Source organism: Hemicordylus capensis, chromosome 10 (assembly GCF_027244095.1).
Source record: "Hemicordylus capensis ecotype Gifberg chromosome 10, rHemCap1.1.pri, whole genome shotgun sequence".
NCBI classification, from domain to species: Eukaryota; Metazoa; Chordata; class Lepidosauria; order Squamata; family Cordylidae; genus Hemicordylus; species Hemicordylus capensis.
In genome coordinates this window covers 93,136-107,814 of record NC_069666.1, presented here as the reverse complement: position 1 = coordinate 107,814, position 14,679 = coordinate 93,136, and the positions used below count along the sequence as shown (strand labels likewise).

At 56.3% G+C, this 14,679-nt stretch overlaps 1 protein-coding gene across 2 annotated transcripts in view; it reads right to left on the bottom strand.

Annotated features, from left to right (window-relative positions):
* IQGAP1 (IQ motif containing GTPase activating protein 1) overlaps positions 1 to 14,679 on the bottom strand; it is a 45,444-nt gene that overhangs the window by 2,570 nt on the left and 28,195 nt on the right. For both annotated transcript variants that reach the window (XM_053272036.1, XM_053272035.1), the window contains exons 21-36: positions 14,227 to 14,298; positions 13,972 to 14,041; positions 13,266 to 13,474; positions 9,649 to 9,804; positions 9,368 to 9,531; positions 8,401 to 8,625; positions 7,275 to 7,415; positions 7,098 to 7,182; positions 5,502 to 5,734; positions 4,006 to 4,138; positions 3,531 to 3,633; positions 2,873 to 3,008; positions 1,620 to 1,707; positions 1,148 to 1,360; positions 862 to 1,028; positions 263 to 385 (exon numbers count right to left, since the gene is read on the bottom strand). In XM_053272036.1, coding sequence (XP_053128011.1) covers positions 263 to 385; positions 862 to 1,028; positions 1,148 to 1,360; positions 1,620 to 1,707; positions 2,873 to 3,008; positions 3,531 to 3,633; positions 4,006 to 4,138; positions 5,502 to 5,734; positions 7,098 to 7,182; positions 7,275 to 7,415; positions 8,401 to 8,625; positions 9,368 to 9,531; positions 9,649 to 9,804; positions 13,266 to 13,474; positions 13,972 to 14,041; positions 14,227 to 14,298 — 2,318 coding nt within the window. The remainder of the gene's footprint in view (positions 1 to 262; positions 386 to 861; positions 1,029 to 1,147; positions 1,361 to 1,619; positions 1,708 to 2,872; positions 3,009 to 3,530; positions 3,634 to 4,005; positions 4,139 to 5,501; positions 5,735 to 7,097; positions 7,183 to 7,274; positions 7,416 to 8,400; positions 8,626 to 9,367; positions 9,532 to 9,648; positions 9,805 to 13,265; positions 13,475 to 13,971; positions 14,042 to 14,226; positions 14,299 to 14,679) is intronic.

Here is a 14,679-nt window from a genome sequence, read left to right as displayed (position 1 = left end):
GTGTGTGTGTGACTAGGGCGGCCATGGCTTCCGTGCCGCCTTGTGTACCGTTTCATGATCAGCTATGGCCATGGAGGAACCTTTTCTCTCCAGGCTAGGTCCATGGAGACCAGGTCACTGAGAGGGACTTGCCGGCCTGCCTGCGGACTCCTGAAGCCTGCCAAGTGGCGCGAACGCTTGAGCAAAGCCCCCAGCAGGCCGTCCTCCAGCTGCAAAGCCCGGCCTCTCTGCCCGCTGCTCCTTCACCCAGCAAGATACTCACTGGCTGGTCTGGAGGTCCTCGATCTCCAGCAGGACTCCTTTCTCGTGGAGTCGGGCGGCTGTGTACTTCAGGAAGATCTTCTTACTTTTCTTCCCTTTCATCTCCCGTGGCTTTTTTGAGACTCTGGGGAAAAGAAGAAAGGGCACCCCCTGAGCAAGCCATGGCAGGGCGGGGGGGGGGGAGCACTTTCCAAGCCAGTGACAGGCAAGAGTAGGTCTGCTATGGGTCTCGCTCAAGGCAGCTGTGGGGAGTCTTGTTCTCCACCCCTCCACTCGGCACTGCCACCACAATGGTCACTCTCACAATTTGCCATGGAAAGAGCTTCCTGCCTGTGGCACTTTGCGTGTCTCCCCCCTGACTGAAAGCTGCGCCCCTACACTCTGCCTTGTTTCCACCTCGTGGCATCTTGGGCCTTATGGCAGTTAGGCCAAGACTGCACAACTGTGACCCTCCCCCTGTAGTGGGACTACAATTCCCATCATCCCTGACTACTGGCCGCTGGAGATGGTGCTGGAGTTGTGCAGCGCTGGGCGAAGTGGACCCAAAGATCTCAGACAGATGGCCAGCCTGCCTGCCCCGGAGGCGGCGGAGTCACTCACTTGCCCTTGCTGGCCAAGTTGTCCAGACAGGTCTTGATGTAGCTCTTGTAGTAATCCACCTGCTCCTCATAGAAGGTTGCCTTGGAGTTGAGTGCGTTGTAGGTCTGCTGCAGCTTCACCAGCTCAGCTTTTCTCCTTTGGCGATATCGCCGCTGGTTCCGAATGTCCTAGAGCAGACAAACCACGGGCTCAGGCACAGCCCGCTGGCCAGTGCTGCATGAGGACCTGGGACTAGTGGGGAAGACCAAGGCCCGGGCCTCCACTGGGGGCCCAGCTCGGCACTGACCTTTGCCACGTCATTGATCAGGTCCTGGTATCGGTTCTTGGGGTTCACGGTGCCCAGCTCTCCCAGCTTCTTCAGCCCCGACTGGATCTTCTCCTTCTTCTCTTGGAGACTCAGGTTACTGTCCTCTTTGACAGCTTTGGATTTCTTCATCTTGTCCGGCGTCTTGGCATCCCGAATGGCCCGTCTCTGCATTGCCCTCTGGTGCTCAGCTTCCTGAGCAAGGGATGGGAAAAGTGGCTGCTGCTGCTCAGGATCCCTCCAGCCCCACTGCCCTCGAGGGCCCCTTAGCGGCTGCTGCCTGCTCCAGTCCTGCCCGCCTCTCCTCTGGACACTGAGGAAGAGCAGCGGCCCCCGAGGTCGCAACCTCAGGCGCAGCCCATCAAGGTCTCCCTCTTGGATCTGGAGCTGCCGTCGCTTCTGTACACCCACCTAGCAAGGTAGAGAGGGAGGTGAAGCAACGGTGGCCCCATACCTGCCCAGCAGTGGCTGGCGCCTCCAAGATCTCCGTGAGCGTCTCTCCTGGCTGGAAGCGGATTACGTCCACAATTAAACGCTTTGTGCTGGAAGGAACAAGGGGAGGGAGAAGCAGATCAGTTCAGCTTTCCTCCTGAGTCAGTGATGCCAGCTCCATTTCGGAGCTCTGTGGGGAAGCTGCTACGGGGAAGTTTATGAACGCAGGCACTGGAGGCTCGATGCCTCAGTCTGGCACAGACTGCAAAGCGACAAGCTCAATCTTGCTGGGTTTTGTGTTTCAAGTTGGGTGTGATCAGGTGATGAGTTCAAAGGACCCAGGCGAGCCGACACCCTTGGGAAACCACAACTGCACTGCCCGCAGCACGGGAAAACAGAGCCAGGCCTTGAGGAGGGAGGAGGAGGCAGGGTCCAGGGCAGCAACTATCTGCCCGCTCACGCCAGCTTCTTCTGAGGCCACTTGGCAGGCTGGTCCCCAGGGTACTGGCTGCATGCCGCGTTGGAAGCCCACCCCCACCCCCGGCCCTTCGTCCTGAGCAACAGCAACAGGACAGGTTAAACAGACATTGGAAGTGGGGGGGGGCAGGGGACCCCAGCCCCCATGGCAGGAGCGGAGGAAAGGCCTCCAGAGCAGATCCACTTTCTGTTCCTCCCTTCCCTACACAGCAGCCAGCCGCCTTATGGAAATTCACAACCAGAGCGTGTTGGGACAATCCATTCCCTGCATTAAGGCCTGAGATGTTGGCAACCAGCAATTTGCTGTCTCTGGACTCAGAGGCTTTTGCTTCTGGAGACCACAGTCCCTCCAGAAGTTGCACCCAGTCCTTGTAAAAAGCCACAAGCGCTGCTGAGTGTCACAGCATCCTGTGGCCATGCAGTCCTTAATTACATGGGCAAAGAAGTTTCCTCCTGTGTGTCCCTTAAGCAGCCCCATGAACAGTGGGGCTCTCTTCTCTCTCCTGACTAAGAGCGCCCTCTCCACCTCCCACATGCCCCATCACAGCCCGCCCTTGAAGGGTCACACGCTCCCCATCCCTGCACCATGAGAACAAGCACAGATGAGCAGGACACATTTCAGTGGTCTCCTTATGAAGTTTAAAGGCTGCAGTGGGTGGCATTTGCCTTGCCTGGCTGGGGGTCTGGACACACACACACGTTCCCCTCCCAGCCTGGGCTCTTCTGAAAAAGAGGCGTCAGGAGCAAGGCCTGAACCCTGGACGAGGGCTGCCCCATCGCCAGCTGGCGTTTGCTTACTTCAGCAAAATGGTCTTGGCATCCATCTCCGCATTCTCATCCCCTGGAACATCAAATTTGTTGGTCAGCGTGAGCGAGACTTCCGTCTTGGCGAGCGCCTCCTTGCTGGGCTCGTTCATGGGGCCGGAGCCTTCCCCTGGGAGGATACAAGCAGAGAGGGAAAGAGGCTGTCAGGAGGATTTGCTGCCTGCCTGCTGCCTTCGGTCAGAGCTGCTTTCAAAGGTGATGGAGTTTGCAATGGTCTCACTTGCGGCTCAGATGTCAGCCGGGAGAGGGTGTGGGGCAGGAAGATCTGGTGTGTTTAGAGGGAGCAAAAGGAAAGCCACAGAGGCCTGAAGGCTAAGGCAAAGCAGCTCGTCTTTAAATGATCTGTCTGGCAAGACTGATTTAAAGAAAAAACACAACGTCAATTTTCCTAAAGAGCAGACAATTCTACCATTACCCTGATATCTACAAGAGTGAATGCGTTCTTTCCCACAAAGACTCTCAGGTGTGTGCCTTCTGTACCCTCCACGGTTAAATCCAATGTTTGGTTTAAATGCCATCACCAGCAGAGAACAAATAACTAAAATTGTGTGTGGCTAAGGGCACCATAGCTCACCACTTTGCTTTTATGTTGGAATTGTTAGCACTCACTCAGCGACCAGAAAAGGCTCACCTATCAGGGATTCAATGGTGGAGACTTCTCCCAGGTCATCCAGGAGTTCATGGATGGGGTCGTTGTGTTCAGGGGCGATGGCATCTTGATGATCCAAAAGCAGCTGTGTGGAGGATGACACGGTGGGAATGGTTAGCTTGGCATCCCGTGGCCAATATGCTTTGGAAATGTTTCCATCACCCTCATCACAGAATAATGTCACGGAACGTTCGAAGCGGCCTTATTGGAGTCCAACTGCAGGCCCCTCTAGCTCCACATGGTCCACCCTGATGGGCAGTGGCTCTGCAGGGCTTCAGGTGTCTGGAGGGGAGGGTCTTTTGATGTGGTCAGGGACCTTCTGCATGCGGGGGGGGGCTCTCCCGCTGAGTGGTGGGACAACCCACAAATGCCCAACTACTGGCTGCAGCCCACATGCTGTCTGCAGACCGCCCACGGTGTGAAGCGGACATGACAGTCCAATATGCGAGAGACTTACTGTGTGTGTGTTGATTATTTCTCCAATGGAAATATAAATCACGGGCTTTGTGAGAGTCACGAGGTCAGAATACTCATCAACGTTAAATTTATCTTCCAGTTCTGGGACCTCACATGCAGCCTGGAAAAAGCGCCTATAGAAAGACCAAGAGAGTCAGCCTCAGCCTGCAAGTCTTCCATGGGCTTCTCTGCTCTGCCTAGGGCTGAGCATTCCCTGAGCGGTCGCCCCCAAGACCACTGTTTCTTAAAGCACAACCTGATCATGCACGGGGAGCTGAGCGATGATACAAGCATCCATACAATGATGCTGATGCAAGTTGCCAGCTCGCCTGTGGGTTTGTTCCCATGGAACGCCAAAGGATGGTCTGACCCTGTGCACCCCTTCCTTCCCTTGAGCACTATTAAGACAGTTATTTCCTGCTCTGCAATGCTGGTGTGAAGGTCAAGTGGAGGTCAAGTGCAGGACAGTGTTTGCTAGTGAGCAGAGTGCAAGGGGAGGAGAAAACAAACCAGCACCAGAGCACGCCTGTGGCCTGGTGTGGGAGCAGAAGTGGTCTCAAAAGCGAGGCAGCGACAGCATCAAACACCCACAGAAATCCAGCAAGTATGCAAAATCTCAAATACATGTGGGGTACTCTTCCACATGTGGAGAAGGACATGATAGATGTCTGTAGCATCTAGAGCGAAGTAGTCCTGGAGGTTTTGCAAACGACCAAGTCCTTGCACCTGAACTTCGGCCCAGGACAATCTCCAGCCAGCTGCCAGCATCTTTTACGTGAAGCCCTAATTATTTCTTCAGTATGGATCACATGCTTAGAAACTGCAAAGCAGCAGAAGCCATGATCCCTGCTGCTTTGCAGTTTCTAAGAATGGGTTGACTTTCATGCGACACCCCAGTTACGATGTGCGTGGTGCCCAAAGACACATTTTTCCTTGATGGATGGAAAGCGTGCCCAGAGCCGACCCTCTCGCCTCTTTGGGTGGGAAATCTGGTGGGCCACTGCGTGGAACAAGATGCTGGACTAGATGGGCCTTGGGCCTGATCCAGCAGGGCTGTTCTTCTGTTCTTATGCAGCTCTAGCCATGGAACTGCATGGCAGGAAGAAACAGCACCCTCTCAGGTTGTCTTGCACAACCACCCTGGTGCATGATGCCAGGCTTGGCTAGATTGTTTGCCCTTTGGGAAATATTTTTTGTAGCTACTTTGTACAACACTCCAAAAAGCTTTTAGGGAAAGGGTTAGCCAAAACCCAACCATCACACAAAGTCACCAGGAGAAGGTGTATCCAAATGCAGACCTCCTGGGTCTGGTAGGACCTGAATGCTTCACTGCATTTGGCCCCAAAGCAAACCTCCTTGCTAGCTCCTTTGGCCTCCCTGCCTTGTTCGTAAACTGCCCAGAGAGGCAAGTTTTGGGCAGTAGACAAATGTGTTAAATAAAACAAACAGACTCTCTTCCTTTGTGTGCCACCACATGTGTTACCTGGACTCTCCTACCTGAATTTCTGATAGGATGCAGACAGGTACTCATTAATGATGCCAAGATGGGCATTGTCCCCCATGAACATCTTGTTGGACGCGGCATGCTGCAACATCTTGGCAATGGAGCCGAGGTTCCGCCGCTGGTCTGTCGTCAGCTGCCCTCCAGCAGTCAAATCGATGATGTCAAAGGCGTCAGGAGCCACAATGGCTGGGTTCATGTAGCGGTAGTATAGAAGGTTACCCACAATCTGGGGGGAGGGAAGGAGGGAGGCATCACAAGGGCTGGAAGTCGCTTGGCCAGGTGGTCACGTGACTCTCGTGATGGGTCTTCCCCAGCCTGGCCCCTCCAACTGCTCATTTGCACAGAGACGCAGAGGGGAGATGAAGGAAGAGAGAGCTGCCAATACTGGCAGCAGAAAACCAGCTGCTACTTTTATCTAGGAAACTCTGTTCTAAGATGCAGAAAGAGCAAGAAAAGCAGGCACGAGGTGGTTACTTGGCAAACAAAGTGCAGCACTCAAACCTTCCAGGGGGGAAAGCAAGCCCAGAGCAGAACATCTCTGGTCTTCATGGAGTGGCGGCTCGTTGGCCATCACCTACTGGCCAGTCAGATATGTTGGGAAGGCGAGACAGCCCCACTGAGCAGCTCCTCCTTCCGGGGCCTGCAAAGCGCCTCCTTGGTGGCCAGGAAGCACCCAGGCAGCTGCTGCAATCCAGCCCGGAGGGGGGCAACCGCTGTGCCAAGCCTTTCACCACGGCTCAAGGTGCCCAGCTCTCTCCTCTCTGGGGAAGGTGGGCAGAGCCGGCCCTGGGGGGAGAGGGCCCCTTCCGAGCACCTGGGGGGCCCCCGGCAGCAGGCAGAGCCTGGCCCAGTGCACTGCTGCTGCTAGAGCTCAGCAGCCACTACGCTGCTGCCATCGGAAGCCACTCTGCAGGGAGACCGAAGAAATGCTTCTGCTTCCCACCTGAATGGACATTTGAAAAAACGAATTCACCTGCAGAGAAAGCCTAGATGCGATGCCTCAGTGTGGGAAAGCACAGAACTAGAAGAGAGAAGAAAACAGCATTCAGGAATTGTGCAGGAGGAGGAGGAACAAGATTGGTTTCCATCTTAAAGAGGAAAGGCCAAGAGTGAGAGCAGCAACTAGTCTTCTGGTCCAGGACCACGGGGCAGGCCTGCCAAGCAGGCTGGAAGCAGCCCGGTCATCTCCGCTGACTTTCTTGGCTTTAAAAGGCATCCAGGGCCATTGACTGCCCACAGCACAGACTGCGGGATTAATGTGCAGGCCATTGCAAAGCCTTCGCTTGTTCTTTCCCCTGACAAGCACAGATGAAGGAAGGAAGGAAAAGCTGGCCCTCTCAGGAAACAAAGGAAGCCCAGCGGAATGCCAGGGCAGAGAGAGCGCGAGAGAGAGAGTGTGTGTCAGGGCGGTGCTGGTGGCAGCGGCGGCGGCAGCAGGAGGGTGCCCCCTCCCCAGCCCCCCCCGGGAAGGACGCGCCTCCCTTCTCCCCCTCTTTCCAGGGCAGGCTCTGCCTCAGGCCCCGCCGGGGCACCTGAACCCCTCTCCTCCTCCTCCTCCTCCAACTGGCACAGGGTGCTGGGCTGCTCACCTTCAGCAGCTCGTCCTCACTGGCATCAGGAAACTTCTCGTGCAGGGAATCTTTCAGGACCTTGGCAATGAAGCGCATGCCGTAACTGCAGAAGGGACCAGAGGGCGAGTCAACAGGGGGTCAGGGGAGGGCCCAGCTGGGCCGGCCTCAGTTGGAGGAGCAGCGGGCAGAACTCACGGGATTTTCTCCAGGGAGCCGATGATGGCCTGCAGGAACTTGTCCGTCACTGCCCGCATGTTCTTGATGGAGGTGTCCAGGCGGGTCTTCACCTCCTCGTGGGCCAGAGCTTGTTCTGGCGTCACATCGTAAGGCAGCTTGCTGTCAGGAAGAGCCACAGGCAGAGAAGCCCCTGTAAGCCTTGCCCTGAACACAGCCAGGCCAGCCAGGAGCAGCCAAGTCTGGGTCTCTGCAAGGCCTGCCCTCCCCCAGGACAGGAGAACACGGCACCTCCCCCCCTGGGACTTCTTTTTGCAAGGGATTTGCTCCTCTGCAGACCCAGAAGCCGAGTGGAGGCAGCTCCGTGAACGAGAGGGTGATTGCCGGAGCAGAGGCCTTGATGGAGAGACAGCCAGTCTGCATGGCTGCACAAGAGCTGCGTGAGGCACCCTGAGCACACCTGTGTGCTCCACGGAGCATCCAGAGGATCGTTGCCACGATGTTTCCAGGTCTAAGTCTATAAACTTGTGGCCTGGTTTCTGGGGGAATCACACACGCTTGGGCCTGTGCGCCTGAGCAGAGCGCCAGCTGGGGAGAATCCCAGTCCATACAGGGATGGAAAAGGGGGGCGGGGGGGCAGGGAGAGAAGACCCCCCCCCACAAAACACGCGGATTGAAATGTACTGAGAGGAAAAAGGAGTGGAATGTAATAAAAAGGGCAGACAGACAGGGCAGGGTGGATAACAGCAACACACCCACCCACCCCACCTTGTTTTTACAGGAAAGCTGACCCGATGAAATCCCCGAGGGCAGAACCAGAGAAGCTCTCGCTGTAGCGGACAGTGAAGCACAGAGAAGAGAGTGTCCCTCAGTGAGGGGAGGCATGGAAGGTTCTCGGGCGGGCTCACTGTCCAGGCACAGGGACCCCAACCCAGAGTGTGAGTCACAGAGGCCACAGTGAAGACCAGACTCCAGCAAAAGGAGGGGGGGGCCTTCCTAATCCGGCTGCCCCCAGTGGCACTCGGGCCCCCTCTGACCTCTGTGCCCTCCAAGCCCTTCTAGAGCTGAGTGGTGAGACGTCCAGCAGGCATCTCAAGGCCCTGAAGCCGCCCCACGAGCAGCCTCTGGCCAGGAAGAGTTCTCGCACCTGGCCTCTCCGGTCTGTGACTCCATCTGGTTGACCCACGACTTGTAGATGTCCACTGGATCCGTTTTGATATTGAGGGATTTGTCCTCCATGATCTCCTTCACGACAGGTGCCAGGATCTGCCGCAAGGCGTTCTGTCCACGAGCACCACGGTTAAAACTCACCACCATCTTGATCACAGTAGGGTTCCCAGTCACAATCTCATGCAGCTGATCCACCTTGGATCTGGAAGAGAAGCAGTGTGGATCCCACCCAAACTCAGCCCCTGCACTGCCCCCCCCCCACGGCAACACCCAGGACTGTGTACCCAGAGGCATCCTGCCCCTGAAGAGGGAGGCGCTTTGTGTCTATTCCCCATGGCTCCACCTCCAAGGCCATCTAAGCCAGTGTTGGCTGACATCACATTGTGGGGAACGGAAGGGCCAAGCTGATCATGTGCCGGGGAAGTATGTCCCAAGCGGCACTCCTTGCTTTTATTACTTTTTAAACTCATGGCTGTCCCCTTTTATCTGTCCCGAGCAGCACTCACTGCTTTCGCTACCAAGTCCTACTCTTATAAGATAATCTCTCTCTTCACGGAGTTGCTTTTTTCAATAAATCTCAAATCACACCCCCGTAGGCTCTTCCCCCCCCCCCCCCGAACAAGAGAGTCCCAACTCCTTTCCCACCTTTTCTTTCTAAGCCTCTGGCCCGCCTTGCAATGAAGAGACCTGAACTCAACACCCAGTTTTAGCATGTGGCGTGGCATGCCATGATGCTGCTCCTTGCCCCAAACACCGAGATGGCCAGTTGTTCTTACTGGATGGCCACCTGGCCTCCCAACTCCTCTCCCCATGGGGAAGCAGGAGGTCCAGGGCTCTCCAAGAGAGAGAAGCTGCCATCTTCAGCCTCAACTGCTCCCCCCTAAAGAGAGGGACAAACTGCTTGAAACCTCCAGAGCTAAGTCAAAGGCCTCCATGCCACATACTTGATCTCTTCCTGCAATGCAGTCTTGAAGAGGCGCAGTAACAGGTATTCCTCTCTCTGATTCGATGCATAGTTGTACAATGTGAAGATCACCGAGTCCATGAATTTGGTGGATTTGTTCTGGGGCATTTGGAAAATCAGTTTAGCCAGGTAGGTTGGGTTCGTCTGCAGCAAAAAGGGAGGAAACAAAAGTTCACGAAGGCGAGACGGCAAGAGTGTGGCCAAGCAGCACACCCTCTCCAGTGGGTGGCGGGAGACCCCCCGGAAGAGAGCCCCCCTCACCTGCAGCAGGTAGAAGAGATGCTGATAAGCTTCCAGCTTCTCCCTCTTCTCTTTGCTCAAGGCCTTCAAGCCCCCCCTCTGCTTGTTCAGCATCATCATGTCTGACAGCTGCTCCTTGTTCTTTTTCGTCAGCTTCTTACTGTGGGACACGACGTCCTGCAAAAAAGGAATGCCGGGCAGGGTGGGACTCAGCCCCTGGCTCGGTCACTCCCACCTGCAGGCACGTCCAGAAAAAGTGCCGTCGGTGGCGAATGTCCTGAAGTCTTGGGATGGCCAGTGAGCTTCTTTAGGTCTGCTACGGTTAGAAAGTCGAGACGCTGGAGGGCCCCCGCGACGGACCTTAGGGACTCCAAGCGGAATTTCCATTTTTGTACGTAGAGGTTGGGAATTTTAAATCCAACACCGCCCGTAGGGAGCCGTCTTTTCCGAGGACAGTGAAAGTGATGGAATAGATGCCTGCATCCTGCTGATTTGCTAGGGCATGCTCCATGGCCCGTATTGATAAGAGATGCTGCATGGTCCCTGTGAGACCCTCGTGTTTTAAGGGTAGGTGGGAGGTTGGAGTGGGCAGGAAGCGTTGAGGGGGATTTGTGTCCCGCTCTTATGGAGTAGCCCGCCTCAGTGGAGGCAAGTACCCAGCGGAGGGAGGCAATGCATTCCCAGGCGACCCCCCAAGAGCACACACATGCACACCCCCCAGTCAGAATTGCTGCTTAGACTGCTTTGCGGTGGGGAGGGGGTTGAAGGTTGCCCTGTTGCCAAAGCCCTGTCTGGAAGGCCTGGGTTTTTCTTTTTCCTTTTTTAAATTGTCACATTTATATACTGCCTTTCATTAAAACAATCCCAAGGCAGATTTGTTCCAGGAGGAGCACTGTGACCTAAAACCTCACTCTCTACCACTAAGGAGGGATGAGGGAGAGAAAAAAGGGCTGAAAACAGCCTCCCCCAGTTTACATGTCAAGGAGGGCATAGCTTTCTTCTTATCTTTTGACTCCATGAGGATTTATTTTAAGGCCTCACCCCCAAACAATCCCCCCTGCCCTTGAAGGGTACTGCTGTGAGGCTGCTTTTGGAGGTAGCGCCAACCTGCCAGTATGCCAACTTTAAATGACAGCAGCTCACTACTGAAGCCATGGCTGCCTGTGATGCAAGGAGAATAGAGTCACGCGTGGAAGCCGAGACAGAGGCCTGCGCCTCATGGAATTTTACGAGTGTTTGCTTCATGCGAGCGGTACCAGAGTCTGGTTCTTGTATCAAGCCCTCTCGCCAGATGAGGAGTGTCCTGGCTACCATCAAAGCAGCTGTGGAAGCTCTCACTGCTAAGGCAGCCGAATCATGACTGGGCCTCATGGCCCCTTCCAGGCGTTTATCAGTGGGGACTTTTAGGGCGGGTTCCCCGTTCCAGGGGAGGACCGATCTCAAATCCTTTGCCACCACTGGAGCATCTGTGGGGGTGTAGAATTTGTTAGCTATTGCTGAGTTCTTTCTATTGGAGGTGGGAAGTTTTCATTCCACCTTTGCTGCCTCCATGAAAAACACAACTTTGGGACTGGAAAGGCCATATTATTCACCCTCGGGCTAGGAAACACCAGCGCACTTTTACTTGGCGGCTGGGATTATGGAGACGTGGCTGGATCGAGCGCCAAAGTACGTATAGACTTATTTATCAGTGGAGCCAAGTCCGAATAGTGGGAAAGTCTGTGCGAAGCCTCGGAACCGTCTGGTTCTTTGCCCGTCAGACCACTTCCCTTCTTCTTCACTGTCGGTGTTCAGAGTCTGGCACACCAGAGGGGTCCCCTGGGGAATCCTCCATTGGGACGGGCTCCTCATCCAAGGGGCTAATACTCCCCAGAGCAGATGGAGGCTTAGCTAGAGGATTCTGAGGGGTCCCGCTCCGGGGTGGGGTGGGTGGCCTCTGGTACCCTGGGGATGGGCCTTCTAGGGTCAGGCAAGTCAGAGCCCGGGAGTTCAGAAGAGTGTGTGCTCTTTTCCCTTTTGCTTGGATCTTAAAAGGTGTTTTGTGCTTTTCCCTGTGCCTTTTTAGGGGCAGGGCTCCCAGAGGTGGAGGAGGAAGCGCTTGAGGGCGAAGATGGCCCCCTTCTAGCCCGCTTTTTAATTGGTCATAACGTTCAAATGAGTGCGCCAGCATATCTACAGACCAAGAACACCAACTAGGTGCCATATCTGTAGGCATCTGGTCCAAAGTCTGCTGAACTGGCACAGGCTGGGAAGTTTCAGACAACCCCCCCCCCACCGTACCCCCCTCCCCCAGGCTTGCTAGGGCAGGGAGGGAAGCAGAGGAAGAGGAGAAAGCCCACCAGCCGGCTGCCTGCTCCTGCCACGGCACCCCTGGCGGCCTCTGTCCTTGCTCCCAAGGAGGCCTTTGCAGCTGGGCCCTGGCCGGATGCTGCTCCCTCCGGTGCGGCTGCAGCCCATTCACTGGCAGCCCGGCGCTTGTCCTTTGCCGTGCCGGACATGTCGCTGCTGGAGGCAGTGGCGGCCGGCAAGGAAGCTGGGCCGTTCCCAGCAGCCGCCGCCTGCTCCACAAGTCCCCAGAGAGCGGGTGGAGGGGGCAGTGCTGCTTCGCTGCTGCTGAGGCTAGGGCTGCCCCAGTGGCGGGGAGTGGAAGCGAGGCAGCTTCCTGGCCCCCCCGCCCCGAAGGCCCCCTTTCTGCAGGCGTCTGCCTGAACTCAGGGCCGGCTGACGGGAGGCTGAGGCGTCCGCGCTCTCTGGAGCTCTCTGGGCAGTTGCGGAAAGGCGGCCTCCTGGCTGCCTGAGTGGCCTTGGGAAGCCTTGCTGGGCCTGGCCCTCCGGGACCCTGACGTGGACTTTGCGTTTAGCTTGCTCCATGCAGGGAAGGGGAAGAAAGACGACAAGAAGAAGCGGGGGGGGGGGGGGGTGGAGCAAATCTGAGAGGAAGACTAAAGCTAACCTCTCCCCTGTTTTTTCTTTTAGAAGATCTTTGAACAAAGAAACAAATCAGTCAAGAAGAATAAATGGAACTAGGGGAGGGAGAAACAAGGAAGCAATCAGAGAAGCACAGAGAGAGAACTGCCTGGAGCCCAACGCAGGACTCCAAGCCCTGGGCCGGGCCACGCTGCTCCCCTGCTCCTCTTAGAGGCTTCCACGTCACGGGCAACATCCTGCCTCGGCGCATAACCCACGTGCAGACGTCCTGGCATGGCCACAGCAGAGAAGAGAGCCATAGTTCCCTCAAGCCTCGCCAGTCAAAGCTGGTAGTTTCTGCCCAGGGGACTGGGATGCCTTGTCAACTCTGGAGGGTTTGTTTTCCTGCTGCTTGCTAGCCACGGCAGTGTGCAACACAGCCTCCATCTTCAGAGAGAGGCTGCCCGTGGCACCAGGCCATGTGGACAAGCCACAGGGGGCCGATCCCCTGCCAAACCCTTGCCCTTCTTCTGGGGGGTATCTGCCTCACCAGCACCCAGGATGCCGCACCCTTGGGCACGACTGGCCTGAGTGGGTGATGCTCTTTGGAGGAACTCCTTGCCTACCAACAGGCCCCGCTCCGGCGCCTGCTGCCTGCACAGGATGATCTGGCAGCCAAGGGCCTGCTCGCCTCCCAGCCGCCCCGGCTTCCAACCTGGAGTGCACTGTACCTGCAGAGTGATTTTGTTCTTCACTAGCAACCCAATTTTGATGTCCATGAGGTTGAGGTCATTCTCCAGTTGCTGATTGGACCTGATCAAGGTGACCACCTCCTCACGTAGCTTCATCAGCTCCAGTTCCTCCTGGAAATCCTGATCGCTCTGATCCAGCAAGTGGACAAACTTCCGGACTACAGCCATGGGGGGGTCGTCAGCACTGACTGCGAGGAAAGATGGCAGCGAAGGAACAGCCTGTCTCAGGGATGCCACTTGGCAGGGGTAAAACCCAGACCCTCTTCGGGAAGTGGGAGCCATTTATTCTTGAATGCAAAAGCAGGAGGGGGGGGGAACCCCAAGCCACACCGAGCCTAGTTAAGATGGGCAGCACCCAGGAGCCATCTGGCCCAGGCAGCAAGCGGGGGCCGGGGGGGGGGGGGAGTGCCACAGTGTGAACTCTCTGCTCCTGTCCTCCATCCGGCGTGGGGTGCCAGACCGACCCAAGGGCTGTGGCCAGGCTCACCTGACAGGTCTGTAGCAACCCTAACAAGGAAGAGCTGAGTGCCGGAGGGGCATCATCAGAGGGGAGGGGCTGGCCGACTGTTCCATGGGGGGGGGGCAGGGGGGCACTCCAAGGTCTGCAACCCTCTGGTCACCCCACAGAGCCCTTTAAACAGCTCAAAGGCTGGCCAAGCTAGCCTCATTTCCTGGCTCTACTCACTCAGAGTTCTGTAGTCATCACGAGCTTTATTGGCACGGATGAAGGCCTGGATTTTCACAATATCATTGATCTAGGCAGAAAACAAGAGTTTGGGTATCCGGTCCCATTTCAGGAGCACCACCTTGCTTTAGTGGAGGTGGGGTTAGGGCAGGGCTGCCCCACGCCAGTCCTCCTGCAGCGGCGGGACTAGAACTCCCACCTCCCCGACTACTGGGAACCATGGTAGTCCGATGGTGCCCAGGTTTGGGGTCTTACGTGGTCCCGGAAGTACTGCAGGCGATCTTTGTACCGCTTCCGGGCCTGATGCATCCTGGTGACGGCTTGAATCTGGGGAAACACAAGAACGTTTTCTGGGGCTGGACGGAGAAGGAAGGTGGCCACAAAGCCCAACAGGCAGAGAAAAAACAGCCCCGTGGAAGCCAACGCCAGCCCCTTCCTGGAGCCCAAAGCAGCCAACGTGGGGCAGCTGGACCTGCAACGGAAGCACTGCAGGTCTCCGGGGTGTGTGTGTGTGTGTGTCTTGCAGACCACGAATATCTAGATACTGCTTTTGAGCAAGAAGTTCCTAGAAATCAATAAAGAAAGATGGGTCCCTGTCCTCAAAGAGCTCCCCGTCTAAAAGGGAAACAGGACAGACACGCCAGCCCCAGCCCCTGGAGGGATGCTGTGCTGGGGCTGGAGAGGGCCAGTTGCTCTCCCCCTGCTGCT